The sequence below is a fragment of the Narcine bancroftii genome, chromosome 7 (assembly GCF_036971445.1).
Source record: "Narcine bancroftii isolate sNarBan1 chromosome 7, sNarBan1.hap1, whole genome shotgun sequence".
In the NCBI taxonomy this organism is placed as follows: Eukaryota; Metazoa; Chordata; class Chondrichthyes; order Torpediniformes; family Narcinidae; genus Narcine; species Narcine bancroftii.
In genome coordinates this window covers 153790241-153809801 of record NC_091475.1, presented here as the reverse complement: position 1 = coordinate 153809801, position 19561 = coordinate 153790241, and the positions used below count along the sequence as shown (strand labels likewise).

Sequence of the window (19561 nt, the reverse complement as noted above, 5' to 3'; positions counted from 1 at the left end):
TGCAATAGAGGACAAAGCCCAATACATCACTGGTGTCACTAGGGGGTGAGGGGGGGTGGGGTGCAGACCGCATCGGGTGACACCATCAGAGGGGTGACAACAAAATGACGGTCTACAAAATTTTTATTCAGTGTTTCAGACAGAATATTTTTTTTTTAAATATAAAAATAACCATGTAGTTCATTATAACAACAAAAACATTTTTTGTCGGCCCAGCTTAGATGTATCAATATACCTACAAGGCTAAAACTTGAAGCTAATTTACTTTTTGAACCTTCTAATGTGCTCCCGTCCAATCTGTCATTATTACCCAATTACAATGATGCTTCGAATCATGTCGTTTTGCCTGCACACACTACAAGCAAGCGCTATTGTTTTTGTTGCTGCTGATGTTTATATTGTCATTGCTTTTGTCAAATTTTCTTGTGTTATAGCTACAATATTGTGGTAATTAGTAATATATTTCATGTAACAATAAAGTTTAATGTTAAAATCAACATAATTTTGATGTAGTTCTTAAATGTTTTTATTTCAAATTCTATTGTTTACTTACCAAATTTTCACTTTAATCACATTAAACATATAGGCTGTGCAAACAATTTTGTGATTTAAAGATGTAATTTTAATTTTGATAGATGTTTATCTCACTACTATTGCCATTACATTCAGTGATGTATGGGAATTACAATTTACAAGTACCATTGGCACAAAAAACATTACTGAGGATTCTGTATGAAGCGGTCCAATGTGGTGGGGGGGGGGGTGTGGGGGGAAGAACATCAGAAGTTACTGCTGCACTGGGTGACACCAACCCTAATGACATCACTGCAGTGCATTACAGGCAAACCTCTCCCGACCATCGATAAAATCTACATGGAATGCTGTGGCTGGAGAGCATCAGGAACCATCAAGGATCCACACCACCCAGGACATGCACTTTTCTCCCTGCTGCCATGAGGAAAGTGGTATGGATGTCACAAGACTCTTACCACCAAGTTCAGAAACAATTGCTACCCTTCCACCATCGGCCTCCTCAATAACAAACTCAATCAGAGACTCATTTAAGGACTTTTACTTTGCTCTGAATATAGAAGTAATAATTTTTTTTTTCCTGTATTTGCATAGTTAATTTGTTTACAATCTTTGATGGCTTATATTTCTCACTTATTTTATACAAATCTTTTTCTTGAGTAGTTTACACTACCGATAAGAAGAAATTCTGCCTGGCTCGCAGGAAAAAGAATCCCAGGGTTGTATATGTTATGTAGGTACTCTGGCAACAAATTTGAACTTGAACTTGATTTGAACATGAATTTAGCCATGCACCCAGGTTAGACTATCAGCAGATTTATCTGTGGATTTCCCAACTTTCCACCTGCCATTCCCATCCTCACATTTGTTTTCATTGATCCCTTCAGCCTGCTGGGCAACAGATTTTGATTTTTTGATGTGTAGGACAATTGCAATTCTTTGTTTTATGGTTCAACTCAGCCAAGCAAATTCAACTATTATTCACCAAGGGTGTGAGCCTGACCAGAGTACATATCCTGAAGCTATTTAAAACTCTCCCTTTAGCTCATGCATTTGTAATGGTTGTAACATTTTTCAGAATGCATGAATATGAAATGGTTATTTGAAGTGTATTATCAACAGAAAAATATGAACAACCCAGTGTAAATGAAACAAACAGATCCATATGCCTTTGAGCCAAGTTTTTCTTCTGGTTTCTTTCCCATCAACGAACCTGATACATACTGCTTTTGATTTGCTGTTCCATTTTTGTTATATTCCTTTTGATGCTGTTGTCTCTTGGTTGCATTTGACTTTTTTTTATGAATAGGAGAATAGTGTCAACTTCTAACAAGCAAGTTATAAGAGGTTTGATACTATGATCCCTGTAATGATATATATATATGTATATAAGAGAATGGATTTCTTTTTTGTGGAAAAAAAACAAGAGAGCATTTGCTTTTAATTATCTTTAATGGTTCAAAAAAAGGTTAATTGTGTTTCTGAAAGCCTAATCTTTTCAACCTTTCCCTATAACTCAGCTCCTCAAGTCCTGGCAACATACTTATACATTTTCTCTGTACGCTTTCAAATATCAATAATTTTCCGGTAGGTAGGGGGCAAAACTTCACAGAATACTTCAAACTTGGTCACACCATTGTCTTGTGCAACTTCACCTTAACATCCCAACTTCTGTATTCAATATTTTGATTTACTAAGTTCAATGTGCCAAAAACTCTCTTTATAACCCAATCTTCCGACAAGACAGAATTATGCCGCTGAATTCCCAGATCCCTCTGTTCTACCACACACCTCAATGCCCTATTGCTTACCAAGCAATAGTGAACCCCTCCTGGTTTGTCAACACTTGTTTGCATTAAATTCCACCTGCTATTTTGCAGCTTATTTTTCCAGCTGGTTCAGATCCACTGCAAGCTTTGAAAGCCTTCCTGACTCTCCACTACACCCTCAATCTTAGTATCATCTGCAAATTTGCTCATCCTATTAACAACATTATCATTCAGATCCCTGATATAGATGACCAAACAACAATGGATCCAGCACCAATCCCTGAGGCACACCACAAGTCTCAGGCCTCCAGAAGGGCAATCCCCTACCATTACTCTCTGGCTTCTCCCACAAAACCAATATACAATTCAATTTACTACCTCATCTGGAATACTGAGCAACTGAACCTTCTTGACCAACCTCCCATGTGGGATCTTGTCAAAGACTTTACTAAAGTCCATGTAGATAACATCCACTGCCTTTATTTTATTAAATTTCTGGTAACCTCCTTGATTGGACGTTACACACAAAGCCACATTGACCATCATAACCAGTCCTTGTCTATCCAAGTACTTATATATTCAGTTTCTGAAGATACCTTCAAATAACCTTGCCAATATTAATGTCAGGCACATTGGCCAATAATTTCCAAAATTATTCTTAGACTCTTTTTAAAACAATGGAACAATATTAGATATCCTCCAATCATCTAGCACCTCAACCTTGAAATCAGTAGAATTCGATCCAGTTCTCATTGTGGGCTCAGTAGTGGAGTGGGTCAAAAACTTCAAATTCCTGAGGATCTGTCCTAGAGCCTCCATGTTGATGCAATCACGAAGAAGACTTGCCAGCGGCTATACCTTGTGAGGTGTTTGAGGAGATTCAGCACAACACCAAAGACTCTTGAAATCTATAGGTGTATCATGAAATGCATTCTAGCTGGTTGCATCACTATCTGGTTTGGAGGTACTAATGCTCAGGGCAAGAAAAAAACTCCAGAGGGTTGTTAAACTCAGCCTGGGACATCATGGGCACCAGACTTCACTCCATCGAGGACATATACAAGAGGCAGTGTCTTAAGAAAGCAGCCCCTATCCTCAAGGACTCTGATCACCCAGGGCATACCCTCTTCACACTGCTACCATCGGGAAAAGGCCTGAAGAAGAGCACTCAGTGGCATGTGGTGCCACAGATTCCTGAATAGCCAATGAATCAAAGACACTAGCCTTACTTTGACGTTTATTGTTGCAAGGTGGTTCATCTGAATGTTTGCAATGCAAAATCCTGCCGCAAAACAATGAATTTCATGACAGGTTCTTGACAATAAATTCTGATTCTTTAAATATCTCTGCTCAGGCCCTACAATTGGTGCATGAGCCTCCCTCAAGGTTTGAGGGAATATGCTGTCAGGCTCTTGGCACTTATCAAGATTCCAAGATTCCTTTATTATCATGTAATAATACAGAAAATGTAATATTGCACAAAATTTCCTTCTGCCTGCTGTTAGTCAAAGAGTCACTTTTAGCATTACCCGGCACCCTTTACATATGGGAGAACGAGTACAAAAAGAGTTCCTTCAGAGACACTGGGTGTCCCACAGTTTCTTCAACCACACATAACCCTATTTCATCAATCAGCAATCTGATCTCCAGTTCCAAAGCTCTGACACAATCAGGAAGCCTTCAGCACCCAAGGCCCTTCGGAAGCCCTTCTTGCATTCTTATTTGCCTTAGGTCCGCAAACACATTCTCCTCTGTAATCTCTGTTGTTTTGATTCACTTCTTTCTACTTAATGTCCATTTCCCAAGTAAATACAGATGCAAAAAATCCATTCAAAATCACCTCCATAATCTTTGGCACCAAAGGACAGATGACCACTGACCACTTGGATCTTCAAAATGATCAATTTTGTCCCTTGCTAGCCTTTTGTTCTCAATATTTCTGTAGAGGTCCAGTGAAAACAAATCAATAAGTAACTTGAAAGAAATGTTCTCTTAATTTATGGTTTAAAAATTTATGTATGGTCTGTGGACACTGATGAAAAGGTCAGCATTTATTCTCCACCTTAGCTGCTCTTGAGAATGCAGTGGTGAGCTCCTTTCTTGATCCATAACATTCTTCTGGTTATGGTATTTCCACTTTGTTGTTGAGAAGCTACAAGCTGTGTTAATGAAGAAAAGGGTAACATGTTTCCAAGCAATAGTGTTCCCATGTGCCCTTTGCCTTCATCGTGGTAGAAGTCATGGATTTTGGGGTGGGTTTTTGAAAAAGGCTCGGTGATTATTGAATGCATTTTGTAATTGATAGAGACATTGTTCTCTAGTGGAAGATGGAATGGGTGATGAAATGGGTGTTAATGGAACTATTTTTCTTTGATGATAAACTTCTTAAACTTTGTGGAAGAGAAGTATAGAGTGCTTTTCATAGTTCACTGACTTGGTGGTGAAGCAATGGAATGCCAGCTTCAGATTTGAACTTCTCAGTATCAATGAAGCAGATCCATTTGATGCTAACCCACAGGAAATTGGTGGTGGAATACTTTTAAATAGTAATAGCATTTACCATCAAGTACAAGGTCATGTTCAATTCCCAAATTATCTTCAAACTCAATTCTCAAAGTGACACTTTTTTTATTGGAGGCAATGGATGTCTAAATAAATATTATGTGCCACTAATACGTCCCTGCCTGCTTGTTTTCTCTGTCTTGCTGCAAGTGGCCAGGCGCATCTTCATTTTCTAAAGGGCATCAAATGGAACTGAACATTATGAAATTATCAGTAACCACCTGTATTTTTGTCACTATAAAGCGAGGAACGTCATCGTCATAGCTGAGCAAGTCTGAGCCCTGAGGAACTCCAGCGACAATGTTCTGGGCTGAAATTTTTGATTTTCAGCAACAATAATCATCCTCCTTTGAGTAAGTATGACTCCAACTAGTGAAATATTTTATTCTTGGTGTCTGTTGACCATTTTACCAGAGTCCCTGCATGTCACACCTGTGATCTTATTCCCTATTAGAAATGTTAATATAAGCAAATGGTGCAGAACACTGATGTGAATTATCAAGGTTGCTTTTTGGAATTTGTGAGCTGCATACAATGTGTTTATAGAAACATAGAAGATAGGAGCAGGAGTAGGTCATTCGACCTTTCGAGCCTGCTCCGCCATTCAATGAGATCATGGCTGATCTTAAAGTTCAGACCCCGTCCCCGCCTTCTCTTCGTAACCTTTAATACCCTTATACTGAAGAAATATATCTAATTCCCTCTTAAATATATTTAATGAACCTGCCTCTACTGCCCTCTGTGGCAATGAATTCCACAGATTCACCACCCTCTGGGTCAAGAAATTCCTCCTCATCTCGGTCCTAAATGGTTTGCCTATTATCCTCAAACCATGGCCCCAGGTTCTGGATTTTCCCATCATTGGAAACATCCCATCTGCATCCATTCTGTCCAGTCCTGCCAGAATTTTATATGTCTCTATGAGATCCCCTCTCAATCTTCTAAACTCCAGCGAGTACAATCCCAAATTGCGCAATCTTTCCTCATAAGTCATTCCTGCAATTCCAGGTATCAGCCTGGTGAATCGCCTCTGCACTCCCTCCATTGCAAGAACATCCTTCCTTAGATAAGGTGACCAAAACTGCACACAATACTCCAGGTGTGGTCTCACCAAGGCCCTGTACAGCTGCAGTAAAGTATCCTTGTTCCTATACTCAAACCCTCTTGATATGAAGGCCAACATACCATTTGCCTTTTTAACTGCCTGCTGTACCTGCATGCTCGCCTTCAGAGACTGGTGTACAAGTACCCCTAGGTCTCTCTGCACTTCCCCATCTCTTAATTATTGCCATTCAAATAGTAATCTGCCCTCCGGTTTGTATTACCAAAGTGGATAACCTCACATTTATCCACATTGTAGTGCATTTGCCATGTATCTGCCCAGTCCCTCAATTTATCCAAATCACACTGGAGCTTCCTGACCCCCTCTTCCGTGCACACAACCCCTCCTAGCTTAGTGTCATCTGCAAATTTGGAGATATTACATCCAATCCCCTCATCCAGATCATTAATGTAAATTGTGAACAGCTGGGATCCCAGTACAGATCCCTGTGGCACCCCACTGGTCACCGCATGCCACTCAGAAAACGAGCCATTTATCCCAACTCTCTGTCTTCTACCTGCCAGCCAGTTCACAATCCACATCAATACTTTGCCCCCAATCCCATGAGCCTTGATTTTGGAAGCCAGTCATTTATGCGGGACCTTATCGAAGGACATGAACAAGCTCAGACCCAGGGTATTAATATAGGTTCCATACAACAGGGTGTGTTGATGGGCCTGGAACAATGTAACCAAGTGAAGTTATTCTGAAGGTGTGTACTTCTGGGGATTATAAATGAATCACTTTTTAAGTTTGCAAGTTAGATTGATTGATTAATCTCTGGGCAATCTAATGCCAGACAGAGTCATTTTGGTCAGCAGTAACAGAATCAACGAAAGTCATGGAAGGAAGAGTATTTGTAGGTAGCATCTACACATTGTACATTGTTTTTTTTTCATTAAATTCTCACTCCCTTTATCACTGATGGTCCCTTCCCTAGAGATGACTTGTGGGGAAGACCTTTTACTGAAATACGAGATTATGAATTGAATGATATCCAAAAATAAAACACACACTGTTTCATGCCAGAATGCAGAAGTAGCTGCAACAGAAAGGACTGGAGTAATCATCTCATGCTGGAGAATGCTGCATCTATGGAAACTAAAGGGCAACCCTGATGTTTTGGGCCTTTGTCAAGGTATGAGGAAAAAAGGAGGCAGATGCCTGAAATAAAAAGGTCAGAGGAGTGGAGAGGTGAAGAGGAGGAAAGAAGAGGCAGGGGTAAGAGCACAGGCTATCAGGTAAGAGATCACATCAGGAGCATTAGATACATTAAATGACCCCTGCAGATTCACGAGTGAAGTTTGTGCATTGGAACACTATATTACAGGCATTTTTCTGGTTGGCCTGCCCCAATACTGTAACTCCTCCCCTTCCAAGATTCCTAATAAAGGTAGTACCGCCCAATCCCTTCCCTCGATACTGCCTTTAAATTGGGCAACAGCATGCAAGATATGCCTGTAAGTTTATAGCATTAAAGCCTATTAATCTCTACTTCCAGTCTGTCGTGCCTAATTGATAGAGCTACAATTTAATCGCTATACCTACCTGCCATGGACAAGGCTATTCGCATGGAGAAGCTGGACACTGACCCTAAGGATACAGAGGCATCCATAAAATTCGACCAGTGCCTTTATGAGGTGACTCGACATTCAGGAAGAAGTCAATAAGGGAGACCTGCTGTTTGAACAAGTCAGCCACTGCATTTTCCTAATGATCAGAGATTGAGAATTACTCAGTCGTTAAGGGGTTCCTGAAAAAGTAGTATCTGGCCCTGAAGAACATAATTTACGCCAGATACCTCCTGGGCAGTTGTCGACAAGCACCTGCTGAGTCCGTTCGGGCCTTATGGGAGCTGCGGCAAGCTTTTGGCTGCACTGGCATTATGGCAGCCGTCTATCAGGAGGATCTGATCAGGGACACCTGTGTAGTTAGATTCAGGTCTGATCATATCAGACAAAGGCTCAGAGAAGGCCGATCGGACCCTGTAGGGCATGGTCGATCTATCCAGGGCACTAGAGATGGACCAACAGAATGCAAAGGCTTACTTCATCAGCCACGTAGCCTTCACGTTAGAACACTGGCACCGTCATCTTGGGATGCAGGGTCCTAAACAGCAACCGCTATCAATAAGCACCCGAGGTACTATTACTGCGGCCAGACGAAGCACCCACGGAAGAACTGCCCTGTCAGAAGCACAACTTGCTCCAGCTGTGGAAGTAAAGGACACTATGCAAGGGTATGGAAGTCCAGACCTACCCCTTGCAGCACCACATACAAACAGCAGTTGTCGCCATCAGGGACCACATCATTTCCGGCTCTACTTCCAGTCGCAGAGAACAGTGCATCTGGAACCCGAGCAAGAGGCCCAGGTTGGCATCATTTCTGGTGACGACCACATGCAAACCATGGGGGCAGTCATCTTGGAGGTCACTGACGCAACTATACAGTGGCAGCAGGTCAGACAACGAACTGACACTGAAACCCATTGTTCTGGACCAGAGCAGCCCTCATCAATTAGCAAGGTGCACCATGAACATTGATGTAAACATCCACATTAGCTTGTTCGACATGGGAAGCACAAAAAGCTTCATACACCCACTCCCTCACAGTGACCCCAGTCCAATGTAAAATCATGTTGTCTCTAAGTCCCACTCAACCAAAATTCAAGGTAGATGTACAGCGACACTAACTATGGGTGGCACCAAGAATTTTAAATTGGTCGTTATGCCACATACTGGAGCTGGACTTCCAGTACCAACTTAAGTGTTCTGATGCAATATGAAAGGTTCCCCTCCCACTGTCTGTAATAACCAGGTTTTAAACCTTCTGCCCATTTTCCCGAACCCAGCCAATCAGTGGCCTGACCACCACCCACTGCTCACAACCTGCAGTCTGTCCAGCCTCTAGTTCCCACCACCACCCTCCCCCGCCATTTTTTGAAAGCCTCATTCCTGACTGTAAGCCTGTGACAATTAAGTAATGCAGCCCCAAGGACAGAGCCATTTATAAGGCTGAGGTAAACCAGCCCTTGGAGGCTGCAGGTCATGGTTGTGAAGAGCAGAGAGAAGCACAGGATGGTCATAGACTACAGCCAGACCATCAACCGGTTCTTTGTCTTGGACGCCTATCCCCTCCCTGGCATAGTCGACTTGGTGAACGTGATTGCCCAATACCAGATCTTCTCCACCATTAACCTCAAGTCGGCCTATCACCAGCTCCTGATCCACCTGGAGGACAGCCTTTCCACATCATTCAAGGCAGACAGCCACCTCTACCATTTCTTCAGGGTCCCCTTTAAAGTCACAATTGGATTTTTGGTTTTCCGGTGGGAGATGGATTGAATGGTGGACAACCATCAACTAAAGGCTACATTTCCCTACCTGGACGATGTGACCATCTGTGGCCATAACCTGCATGACCACAATGCTAACCTGTAGAAATTCCTCCAGAGAGCTAAAGCCCTAAATATCATGTATAACTAGAAGTAATGCGTGTTTTGCATTTCGCATCTGGCTATATAGGATGATTGGTGGAGAATGGAGTTTTTGGACCCAACCCTGAGTGTATGTGGCCCCTGCAGAGATCCCACTCCCCATCGCCCTAAGAAGGTGCCTGGGTTCTTTTCATTTTATACACAATGGGTCCCTAATTATGTGGACAAAGCCCATCCCCTGGTTAAAAAAATCTACCACCTTTCCCCCCATTGGCAGAAGCTCAAGTGGATTTCACTCACATCAAAGGCAACATTCCCAAGGTGGCGATGCTTGCTGGAGACAAATCCATCTCATCCTGGAGGGAGAGCGATGTGTCCGAACTTGCCCTGGTGGTCACACTGAACCAAGCAGGCAGGCTGGTGACATTTTTCTCACATACCCTCCAGAGCCTTGAATCCCAGCACTCAGAAAGAGGCCCAGGCCATAGAGGAAGCTGTGTGCTATTGGAGCCATTATATAAATGTCAAACTGTTCATCCTGCTGACTGACCAATGTACAGATGCATTTATGTTTAACAACAAACAGTGGGGGAAAAATAATGACAAGATCCTAAACTGTTCATCTACAACAATGGATTTGTACTGGACCAGGAAGCTCAACGAGCCTCTTGATGCCCTGTCTTGGGGTATCTGTACCAACGTGCAAGCAGATTGCTTCTAAGGCCCTCACAACCGCCTCTGCCACCCGAGGGTCACCAGGCTCTATCACTTTATGAGAGCCCACAACCTCCCATACCCAGTTGAGGATGTCAGGGAGCTAACCCATAGCTGCCTAGTCTGTACGGAGTGCAAGCCACACTTCTACCAGCCTGAGAAAGCTCGCCTGATCAAGGCCACTCGTCCCTTCAAACATCCAAGCATAGACTTCAAGGGCCCCTTCCATGAACTGGAATGTGCATTTTCTCAACATTGTTCCTGTTTGCCAACCCCTGCCCAGATATGACTACAGTCACTGTTATTAAGTCCCTGCATAACCTCTTCACATTCTTCAGATACCAAAGTTACATCTACAATGACCAGATTTCCTCATTCATGAGCGAGGAGTTGCACCAATACCTGTTAGCCAAGGGCAAAGCCACGAGCAGGACCACCAGCTATAACCCCAGAGGGAATAGCCAGGTGGAAAGGGAGAATGACATCATTTGGATGGCAGTCCTCCTGGCCCTCAAGTCAAAAGAGAATGAAAAATTATTCTCCTTCCCCAGGAGGTCAGTGTTGGGATCAACTCTACTGGTCTGACTGACGACCCCAGGGCTTTTGCTACTCCAAAGACATATCCAAATCCAAAAGCAGACCCCCGAGTTGAGAAGGTCCACCTCCTCCACGCAAACCCCCAGTATGTCTACATGCAGTAGCAGGATGGGCAGAGAGACACTGTCTCTGTCCGGGACCTGGCATATGCGGGAGACCACGCAACTGAGGCGCTCACTTAACCAACATGGTTGATCGACCATCACCCCCCCCACACCTTCCCCACAACTAAGAGAGACACAGTCAAGGATCCAACACCACCATCAGCACCAGTTGCACTGCCCCAAACCCAACCCACCACCCCACCCCAATCCAGCCCCAACTTATTAAGTTCAGCCATCTGAATTGAACTGCGTCACACAGAGCACTGTCCTGGAGCCTACAGTAACACCATAGCCAGCACTGTGATGGTCAGCTCAACAGACAAATCCACCGGGCAGGTTGAACCTGTAAAAAGACTCTGAATGGACTCTGACACTTCACCCCGTCAGACTTTGTTTCAAAAGGTGTGAACGTGATGGAACACTGTATTATAGTCATTGTACTGGTTGGCCTGCCCTGATATGGTAACTCCTCTCCCTCCAGGATTCCTATCTTTTGAAAATTTTATTTAAAGATTTTACAAAACGTAAAACATTAAAAAAATAACAGCAATAAAAAAAAAACCCTTACCCAACCTTCCCCCAACTTACCACCTAAACTATCCTATCCTACCTACCCCCCCAGAGCTAAATTTTTTTCAGGTATTTAATGGTGACTGTTTAGTGTGTCAACCCTTTACATATCATTTACTTAACATTCCCCCTCCAGGATTCCTAATAAAGGTTAGGTAGTACCGTCCAATCACTTCCCTCAGTACTGTCTTGGAATCAGGCCAACAGCATGCAAGATATGCCTATGTTTATAGCCATTAAAGCCTATTAATCTAGACTTCTGGTCTGTTGAGTATAATTGATCATGTTATAGTGTGGTTTCACTTTGAAGGACTATTTGGGCCCTAAATGGTGATGAAGGAGAAGTGGCCATAAGTGTAGTATTTCTTGCAGTTACAGGGATAGGTACCGAGGGAGTGATTAGATGGAAAGGACGAGTAGATGAAGTATTCCTGGAGGGAGCGGTTCCTGCAGAAAGAGGCGAGGGGAGAAGATGTGTCTGGTGGTGGTTTTATGTTATAGGTGGCAGACATTGCAGAGGATGCGTGTTAGAAGCGGAGGTTAGTCAGGTGACAGGAGCAGACAAGGGAAATCTTGTTCTTGTGGCATCTTGGGGCAGATGTGTGGGAAATTGAGGAGATATGTGTAAGGATTGAGTTGATGGCAGTAATCTGGTGGGTGGGTGCTTGGAACGAACCACCAGGAGTACTGGTGGAAACATATGCAACGAAAGCATTTAAGAGATTTCTAGAAAGACACCTGAATATGAAGGGAATGGAGAAGTATCTATCAAGTGCAAGCAGCAGAGTTTTAGTTTGTTTTGGACATCATGATGGGCTGAAAGGCCTGTTTCTGCATTGCACTGTTCTATGTCCCAGATTGTAAAACAAGACCTATGCATTTTCTGATTAGAGCTTTATTGCCATTGTTGAATCTTTGAGGTATGTGCAGGGAAGGTGAACAGATCTCAAATGTCCCATCCTTACGATAACCACACATAGACGGTATAAAAGCTTTTTTTTTCCCAGGTACATACCTGATTTTTGCTCATAACTTGACGAAGGGCTCAGACCTGGTTACCCTTTACTTCAGGTAGATACTGCATGACCTACTGAGTTGCTCCAGCACTTTTGTGCATTGCATTCAACCCAGCCTAGGCAGACTTTCTTGTTCAAGAGTAATCATCTCATACCTGCTGACCTCTCACTTTGGACAATTGACCGGTTTCAATCAATCTATGTAATTATTGTGTTTGTTTGGAATCAGAAATGCAACTTTATAAAAATAGTTTTCAATGAACAAATTAATTTGCATTATGCACACAAGTCCAAGGGATATCCACTAAAAGTCCTACAGGCAAACGTGACAGTCAAATGGTGCATCTCAGAGAACTAATTTTGTTTTAACCCCACTTTATAGAAAAACACTATTTTTGCAAGGCAGGTTGTTGGAAGTATGAACTCATTTGCAAAGTGCAATGTTAACATTGTTTCTGGCATTCCATGGTTTCTCTTCTCAATACTACAATTGAAGAGTAGCATAAAGCAGCACATTAATGAAACAGGATACAATGGAATAAAAATCAAATTGGCCACAGAAAAACAAGATAAAATTAAGAGAGCAAAAATATTTTTTAAACTTCATAAGAAACTATTTCACAATCATTTACTTCCAACTGGTGTGAAAATCAAGGTTGTCACTACAATAAATTGCATGACAAATAGAATGCTTACAACATGAATTACTACCCCTAAAAACGTCAGTGAGATTAGTTTGAATTCACAATGTAAATTAACATTTCACAATTTACTCTATATTTTATTGGGAAAGGTGATGGTGAAGTCGTTCAGTTGTTTGGCTTTTGCAAGGCCAATGGCAAAATATTTATCAGTTTGTGCTCGGGTGGTCATTCAAAAGGAGAATAGGGCCATCAGTTAAGATTTAAATGGCATTGCAAAAACAACAAATGCAAACACATTATATATATATATATATATAAATATACACACACAGTGACCCACTTACCAGCAAGGGAACCAGCTCTAGAAATGGTGAAGGTGTTGTGGAAAATTGACCAGCATCCAACACAGGTGTTTATTTGAGCTGATGACATCACTGTTGAAGTCACTTCCTGTCAATGTGACAGAAGCAGTGATGTATATAAGCCCAACATGCAAACCTGGAGGTATCAGTCTTGTACGAGACTACACAGTGCCTATGTTGACTTCCCTTTGTATATATAATCTAGACAATGCATACACTGATGTCTATAGTAATGCAGTATAGAATCCTTTGCTACATTGGTGACCTTGATGGTCCAAATGAAATTTGAACCCCAACATGGAACATTTTTCTTTGATGCATGCTGTGGTTCTGAAACTGCTAATGTTTTGGACTTCACAACCATGTTTATGGTTTGACCAAACAGAAGCTCAATTCTGTTGGGGCAGATAACATCTGATACCACTATGTAGTAAGTGCCCTGGATCAAGAATGGCATACTGAGATTCTGATATTCTACAGCAGCCTTCAGAAAAGGGCAAATATATAGTACTCAAGAGTCTGCTCATCCATACCTTTGGCAACTCATGATGTGAGTGAGTGGGCCTGTTTACTTCACTTGGATGGCTTGGGAGACAAGACCCCTTCTGTGCTCATGAATGAAATGGTGGCACTAGTGGAAGGGCATAAGCCCTGCTTCATGTTTGAGTAGTCTTTCTTGGTGCAGTTGCCAGAAGATATCCACATGCTGCTGGCCAATGAAGATTTCAGTGACCCACAGAGAGTCGCAGCCTGTGCTGACATTTTATGGCGGGCTAAGCAAGAAGGCGAGGCATCTATAGGACAGGTCACCAGATCCTGCTCATGTGCATATCCAACATTAGACTGGCAGCAGGGTTGATCAAATTCATCATCACACTGCCAGTCGGCCAGGAGACAATGGAACAAAGATAGCACCCATTGATGTTTCTACCATCAACGATGGGACACAGAAGCTTGCCGCTGCCGACCTCCCTGTACATTTCAGGGAAAACGCTGCAGCCGGTTGAAGCTAATTGCTAAGGCAGCTGGACATTGAGATAGCCTTTTATATGTCTGGGATAGATGTTCTAGCGGGCTTTTCTTGGTGGATATAGGGGCTGAGATCAGTGCACTTCTCCCTTCAGGGCATGACACATAACAGAAAATCCGGGCCATCACTGCAGTACCATCCAGACATATGGCATGCGTAGGATCTCACTTCAGTTTGGTGATACTAAGTTCATGTGGACGTTCATATTGGCCATGGTCACACAACCACTACTGGGAGCTGTTATTCTCAGCACGTGGCCTGCTGGTTGATCTAGATTTGAGGGACAAAGGCTTATTCATACCAACACTTTCCAGACTTTGCTCTAGGTGAGGCCAAGCTGCCAGTTCAGCATTTAGACTCTGTTATTTTTTGGAGAATTAATTTGCCAGGTTTTTTGCGGAATTCCCCGCAATAATCATGCCACAATTCATCTCAACGATGCTGTAACATGGGGTGCAGCACCACATACCAACCAAAGGGCCACCGCTGCACATCCAAGCTCACAAGCTCCCTCTAGATAAACTTCATTTAGCCAAAGAGGAGATTGAAAGGATGGAGGACATGGGTATTGAACAATGGTCCGATAGCTCCTGGGCCTTCCCGCTCAGTGTGGCAACTAAAGCTGCAGGCAGATGGAGACCCTGCAGTGATTACCACAGGTTGAACAAGTTTATCACACCGGATCACATTTACAGGTCTTTATGTCCAACCTGCAGGGAGACTGCATTTTTTCCAAGTTGGATCTGGTCCGGAGATATCATCAGATCCCGGTCAACCTAGGTGACATTCCAAACACGGCTATTATTACACCCTTTAGCCTTTCTGAGTTCAGAAGGATGTCATTTGGGCTCAACAATGCCATGCAGATTATCCAACATTTAATGGACAAAATGGGATATGATCTCGAATTTACCTTCATATACCTAGACGACATATTTATTGCTAGCCGCAGTTGTCAGGAACATCTGTCCCACCTGCGCAAGCTTTTCACTCATTTGAATGAGTTTGGGGTGACTATCAATCCAGCCAAGTGTCAATTCAGGTTAGCGACCATTGACGTTCTGGGCTGTAGATTCAACAAACACAGAGCAAAGCCACTACTGGCAAAGGCAATCTGGGCATTCACTAAGCCCAGCACAGTTAAAGGTCTCCAGGAGTTCATTGAAATGGTGAACTTTTATTGCTGGTTTCTACCATCATACACCCCCTCTTCATCCTGATGTCAGACAAGGCAAGGGATATCACTTGAGATGAAAGATCATTGGCAGGTATTCGAGAATACCAAGGAAGCACTAGCTAATGCTGAATTGTTGGTCCACCCAAGAAAGGATGTCCTGACAGCCCTGATAGTGGATGCATCCAGTAGAAGGGATGCTTGAACAGTGCATGGATAGGCAGTGGAAACCATTGGCTTTCTTTTGCAAGCACCTAAAACCACCAGAACTCAAATTCAGTACTTTTGATCAAGAATTGTTGGCTCTGTACTTACTATCAGACATTTCAGGTACTTTCTAGAAGGCATTTCACAGCTTTTATGGACCATTTTCTTACCTTTGCCTTTATTAAGGAATCAGATCCATGGTCGGCTCATCAACAGAGACATTTATCATACATTTCTGAGTTCACGATGGCCATCGAACACATCTCAGGGAAGGCCAATGTAGTGGCAGATGCACTGTCTCGCCCAGCCATACAATTCGTGGTGGACTACGTTGTGCTTGCGAAAGTGCAACAGGTAGATGAAAAGATTCTGCGTTATGGAACAGGAGACTTGAACCCGGAGCTGGAAGAAATTCCAGTAGGCCTGGGGGAGCACAAAATCCTGAGTGACGTTTCTACAGGTCGTCCTCACCCAATCGTTCCAGTGGCCTGAAGGACACAGAACACGGGTTGGCACACCCATTGATCAGAGCGACTGTCCAGATAGTAGCCAACAGATTTGTGTGGCATGGCCTTCGATAACAGGTCAGCAGTTGGGTGAAGACATGCACTTATTGCCAGTCATCAAAAGTACAGCCACACATGAAAGCCCCACTACGATCTTTTGAGCCAATGTGTTAGCAGTTTGACCATGTACACATGGACAATGTCACGTGGATCCCATTTTATTTTCATGATAGTGGATGAGGCCTTGCGATGGCCAGAGGTGGTTCCGCTGGCAGACATGACTACCGACACCTGCGCCAGGACCCTCATTTCGGCCTGGATAATACGTTTTGGTCTGACAGGGGGGCCCAATTCACTTCAAGCCTATAGTCAGCAATGGACATCCTGCTTGGAACAAAGTTGCCCCACACAAACACATTCCACCCACAATTCAACTGACTTGTAGAAAGGTTTGACAGGCATTTGAAATTGACCCTTATGGCTCGTCTGCAGGGACCTAATTGGGTTGATGAATTGCCGTGGTTATTGGGCATACAAATGGCACTAAGGATGATATACATGGCTCATCGGCAGAGCTGGTCTATGACATGCCCTTGTTGGTTCTAGGAGAACTTGTATCAAACTCATTAGGACAGGAGGAGATGCCCGCAGCAGTCCTAAGCAAGCTTCGCGAGAAGCTCAGATTTTAGTGCCCATACAGACATCTCATCAAGATCAAGCCAGGTCCTACATATCCCAGCACTTGCAGGACTACAAGTATGTTTTTGTACAGAAAGGAGTACACCGAGCATCTGTATGAGGGTTCCTTCAAGGTACTAAGATGCAATGTTTCGACGAACATTTTGGACATTGGAGATAAAGAGGAAGCTTTTGCAATTGACCACCTCAAACCTGCCCATCTGGATCTGAACGAACCAGTCATGGTTCAGGCACCTTGGCAGGGAGGAAGGCCGACCAAACAAAAAGAAATTCAGTCTTTGAGGGTCCGCAGCGGGATTTCCGGTTCTTGGGGGGGGGGGAGGGGGGGTGTGGTGTCATGTGGCGACCCACTTACCAGCATCCGAACCGGCTCTAGAAATGGTGGACGTGCTGTGGAAAATGTGGGAAATTGACCTGCATCCAAAACAGGTTTTTATCTGAGCTGATGACATCACTGGGGATGTCACTTCTTGTCCATGTGACAGAAGCAGTGATGTATTTTAGCCCAGCATGCAAGCCTGGAGCTGTCAGTCTAGCACTAGACGCCACAGCATGCACATCGACTTACCCCTTTATATATCAAATCGACAATGTGCACAGCGATTTCACAATGTGTACACCAACGTCTATAGTCCACATATAGTAATATATGGTAACATATGACTTATGATAGATCTGTTCCTTACCATATGTAATCACGATGAATGATGTGAACATTCCGTTATTTTTCTTTTTCTTTTTTTTTCTGTATATAAATTTTTTTATTTTTCACACCATAAATCACAATAGCCATGATATACACTTTTTCTTTTCCACACATTTACAGTGATTTTTTCTCCCCCCCCCCTCCCTCCTCCCAAGCCACCCCCCCCACCACCCCCCTCTCATCCATTTTAGGTATACAATCTAGGTTGCATTAATTCAGTCAGACAATGTTGTCATTCAACAAAAATACACCAGAAATTCTACTGAGTCCATTCTTTTCTTTTCTTCTCCTTCCATCAACTTAGGTAATGTTTGTTCCCGGTAGGTTTTCGCTATTGTATTTAATGTAAGGCTCCCATACTTGTTCGAATATTTCAATATTATTTCTTAAACTATATGTTATTTTTTCTAATGGAATACATTTATTCATTTCTATATACCATTGTTGTATTTTCAAATTATCTTCCAATTTCCAGGTTGACATAATACATTTTTTTGCTACGGCTAGGGCTATCTTGACAAATCTTTTTTGTGCATCTTCCAAGTCAATTCCAAATTCTTTATTTTTTATGTTACTTAGGAGAAAGATCTCTGGATTCTTTGGTATATTGTTTTCTGTTATTTTATTTAATATCTGATTGAGATCATCCCAAAATTTTTCTACTCTCTCACATGTCCAGATTGCATGAATTGTTGTTCCCCTTTCTTTTTTACATCGAAAACATCTATCAGATACTGTTGGGTCCCATTTATTTAACTTTTGCGGTGTAATGTATAGTCTGTGTAACCAATTATATTGTATCATACGCAGCCTCGTATTTATTGTATTTCTCATCGTTCCAGAACATAATTTCTCCCATGTTTCCTTTTTTATCTTTATATTTAAATCTTGTTCCCATTTTTGTTTAGTTTTACCATTTGTTTCCTCATTCTCCTTTTCTTGCAGTTTGATATACATATTTGTTATAAATCTTTTGATTAACATTGTATCTGTAATCACATATTCAAGGTTACTTCCCTCTGGTAAACTCAAATTGCTTCCTAATTTATCTTTCAAGTAGGATCTCAGTTGGTAATATGCCAGCGCTGTATCTCCAGTTATATTGTACTTATCTCTCATTTGTTCAAAGGATAAGAATCTACTTCCTGAAAAACAATTTTCTATTCTTTTAATCCCTTTTTTTTCCCATTTTCTAAAGGAAAGGTTGTCTATTGTAAAAGGGAGTAGCTTATTTTGCGTCAATATTAGTTTTGGTATTTGATCATTTATTTTATTTCTTTCTACATGAATCTTCTTCCATATATGGAGGAGATGGTGTAATACTGGAGAAGTTCTATGTTGTACCAATTTTTCGTCCCATTTATATAATATGTGTTCAGGTATCTTTTCCCCTATTTTATCTAATTCTAGTCTCGTCCCGTCTGGTTTTTCCCTTGTTTGATAAAAATCTGATAGGTACCTTAATTGTGCGGCTCTATAATAATTTTTGAAGTTTGGCAATTGTAAGCCTCCTTGTTTATACCATTCTGTTAATTTATCTAGTGCTATCCTCGGTTTCCCCCCTCTCCATAAAAATCTCCTTATTATTTTCTTTAACTCTTTGAAGAATTTTTCTGTCAGTTGTATTGGCAATGCCTGAAATAAGTATAGTATCCTTGGAAAAATGTTCATTTTAATACAGTTTATCCTTCCTATCAGTGTTAGTGGTAGCTCTTTCCAATGCTCTAAATCGTCCTGTAATTTTTTCATTAGTGGATTGTAATTGAGTTTATATAATTGGCCTAGATTTTTGTTTATTTGCACACCTAGGTATCTTATTGCCTGCATTTGCC

The 19561-nt window shown here is 42.2% G+C and overlaps 1 protein-coding gene across 5 annotated transcripts in view; it reads right to left on the bottom strand.

The window, feature by feature from the left end:
- Positions 1 to 13484, bottom strand: part of grm5b (glutamate receptor, metabotropic 5b) — a 266837-nt gene extending 253353 nt beyond the window's left edge. For 3 of the 5 annotated variants that reach the window (XM_069890877.1, XM_069890878.1, XM_069890883.1), the window contains exon 1: positions 13390 to 13484. In XM_069890877.1, the coding sequence (XP_069746978.1) occupies positions 13390 to 13477 (88 nt within the window). In that variant the 5' untranslated portion in view covers positions 13478 to 13484. The remainder of the gene's footprint in view (positions 1 to 13389) is intronic. The other 2 variants (XM_069890880.1, XM_069890881.1) reach the window with 2 other exon arrangements.
- Between the last annotated feature and the right edge of the window lie 6077 nt (positions 13485 to 19561).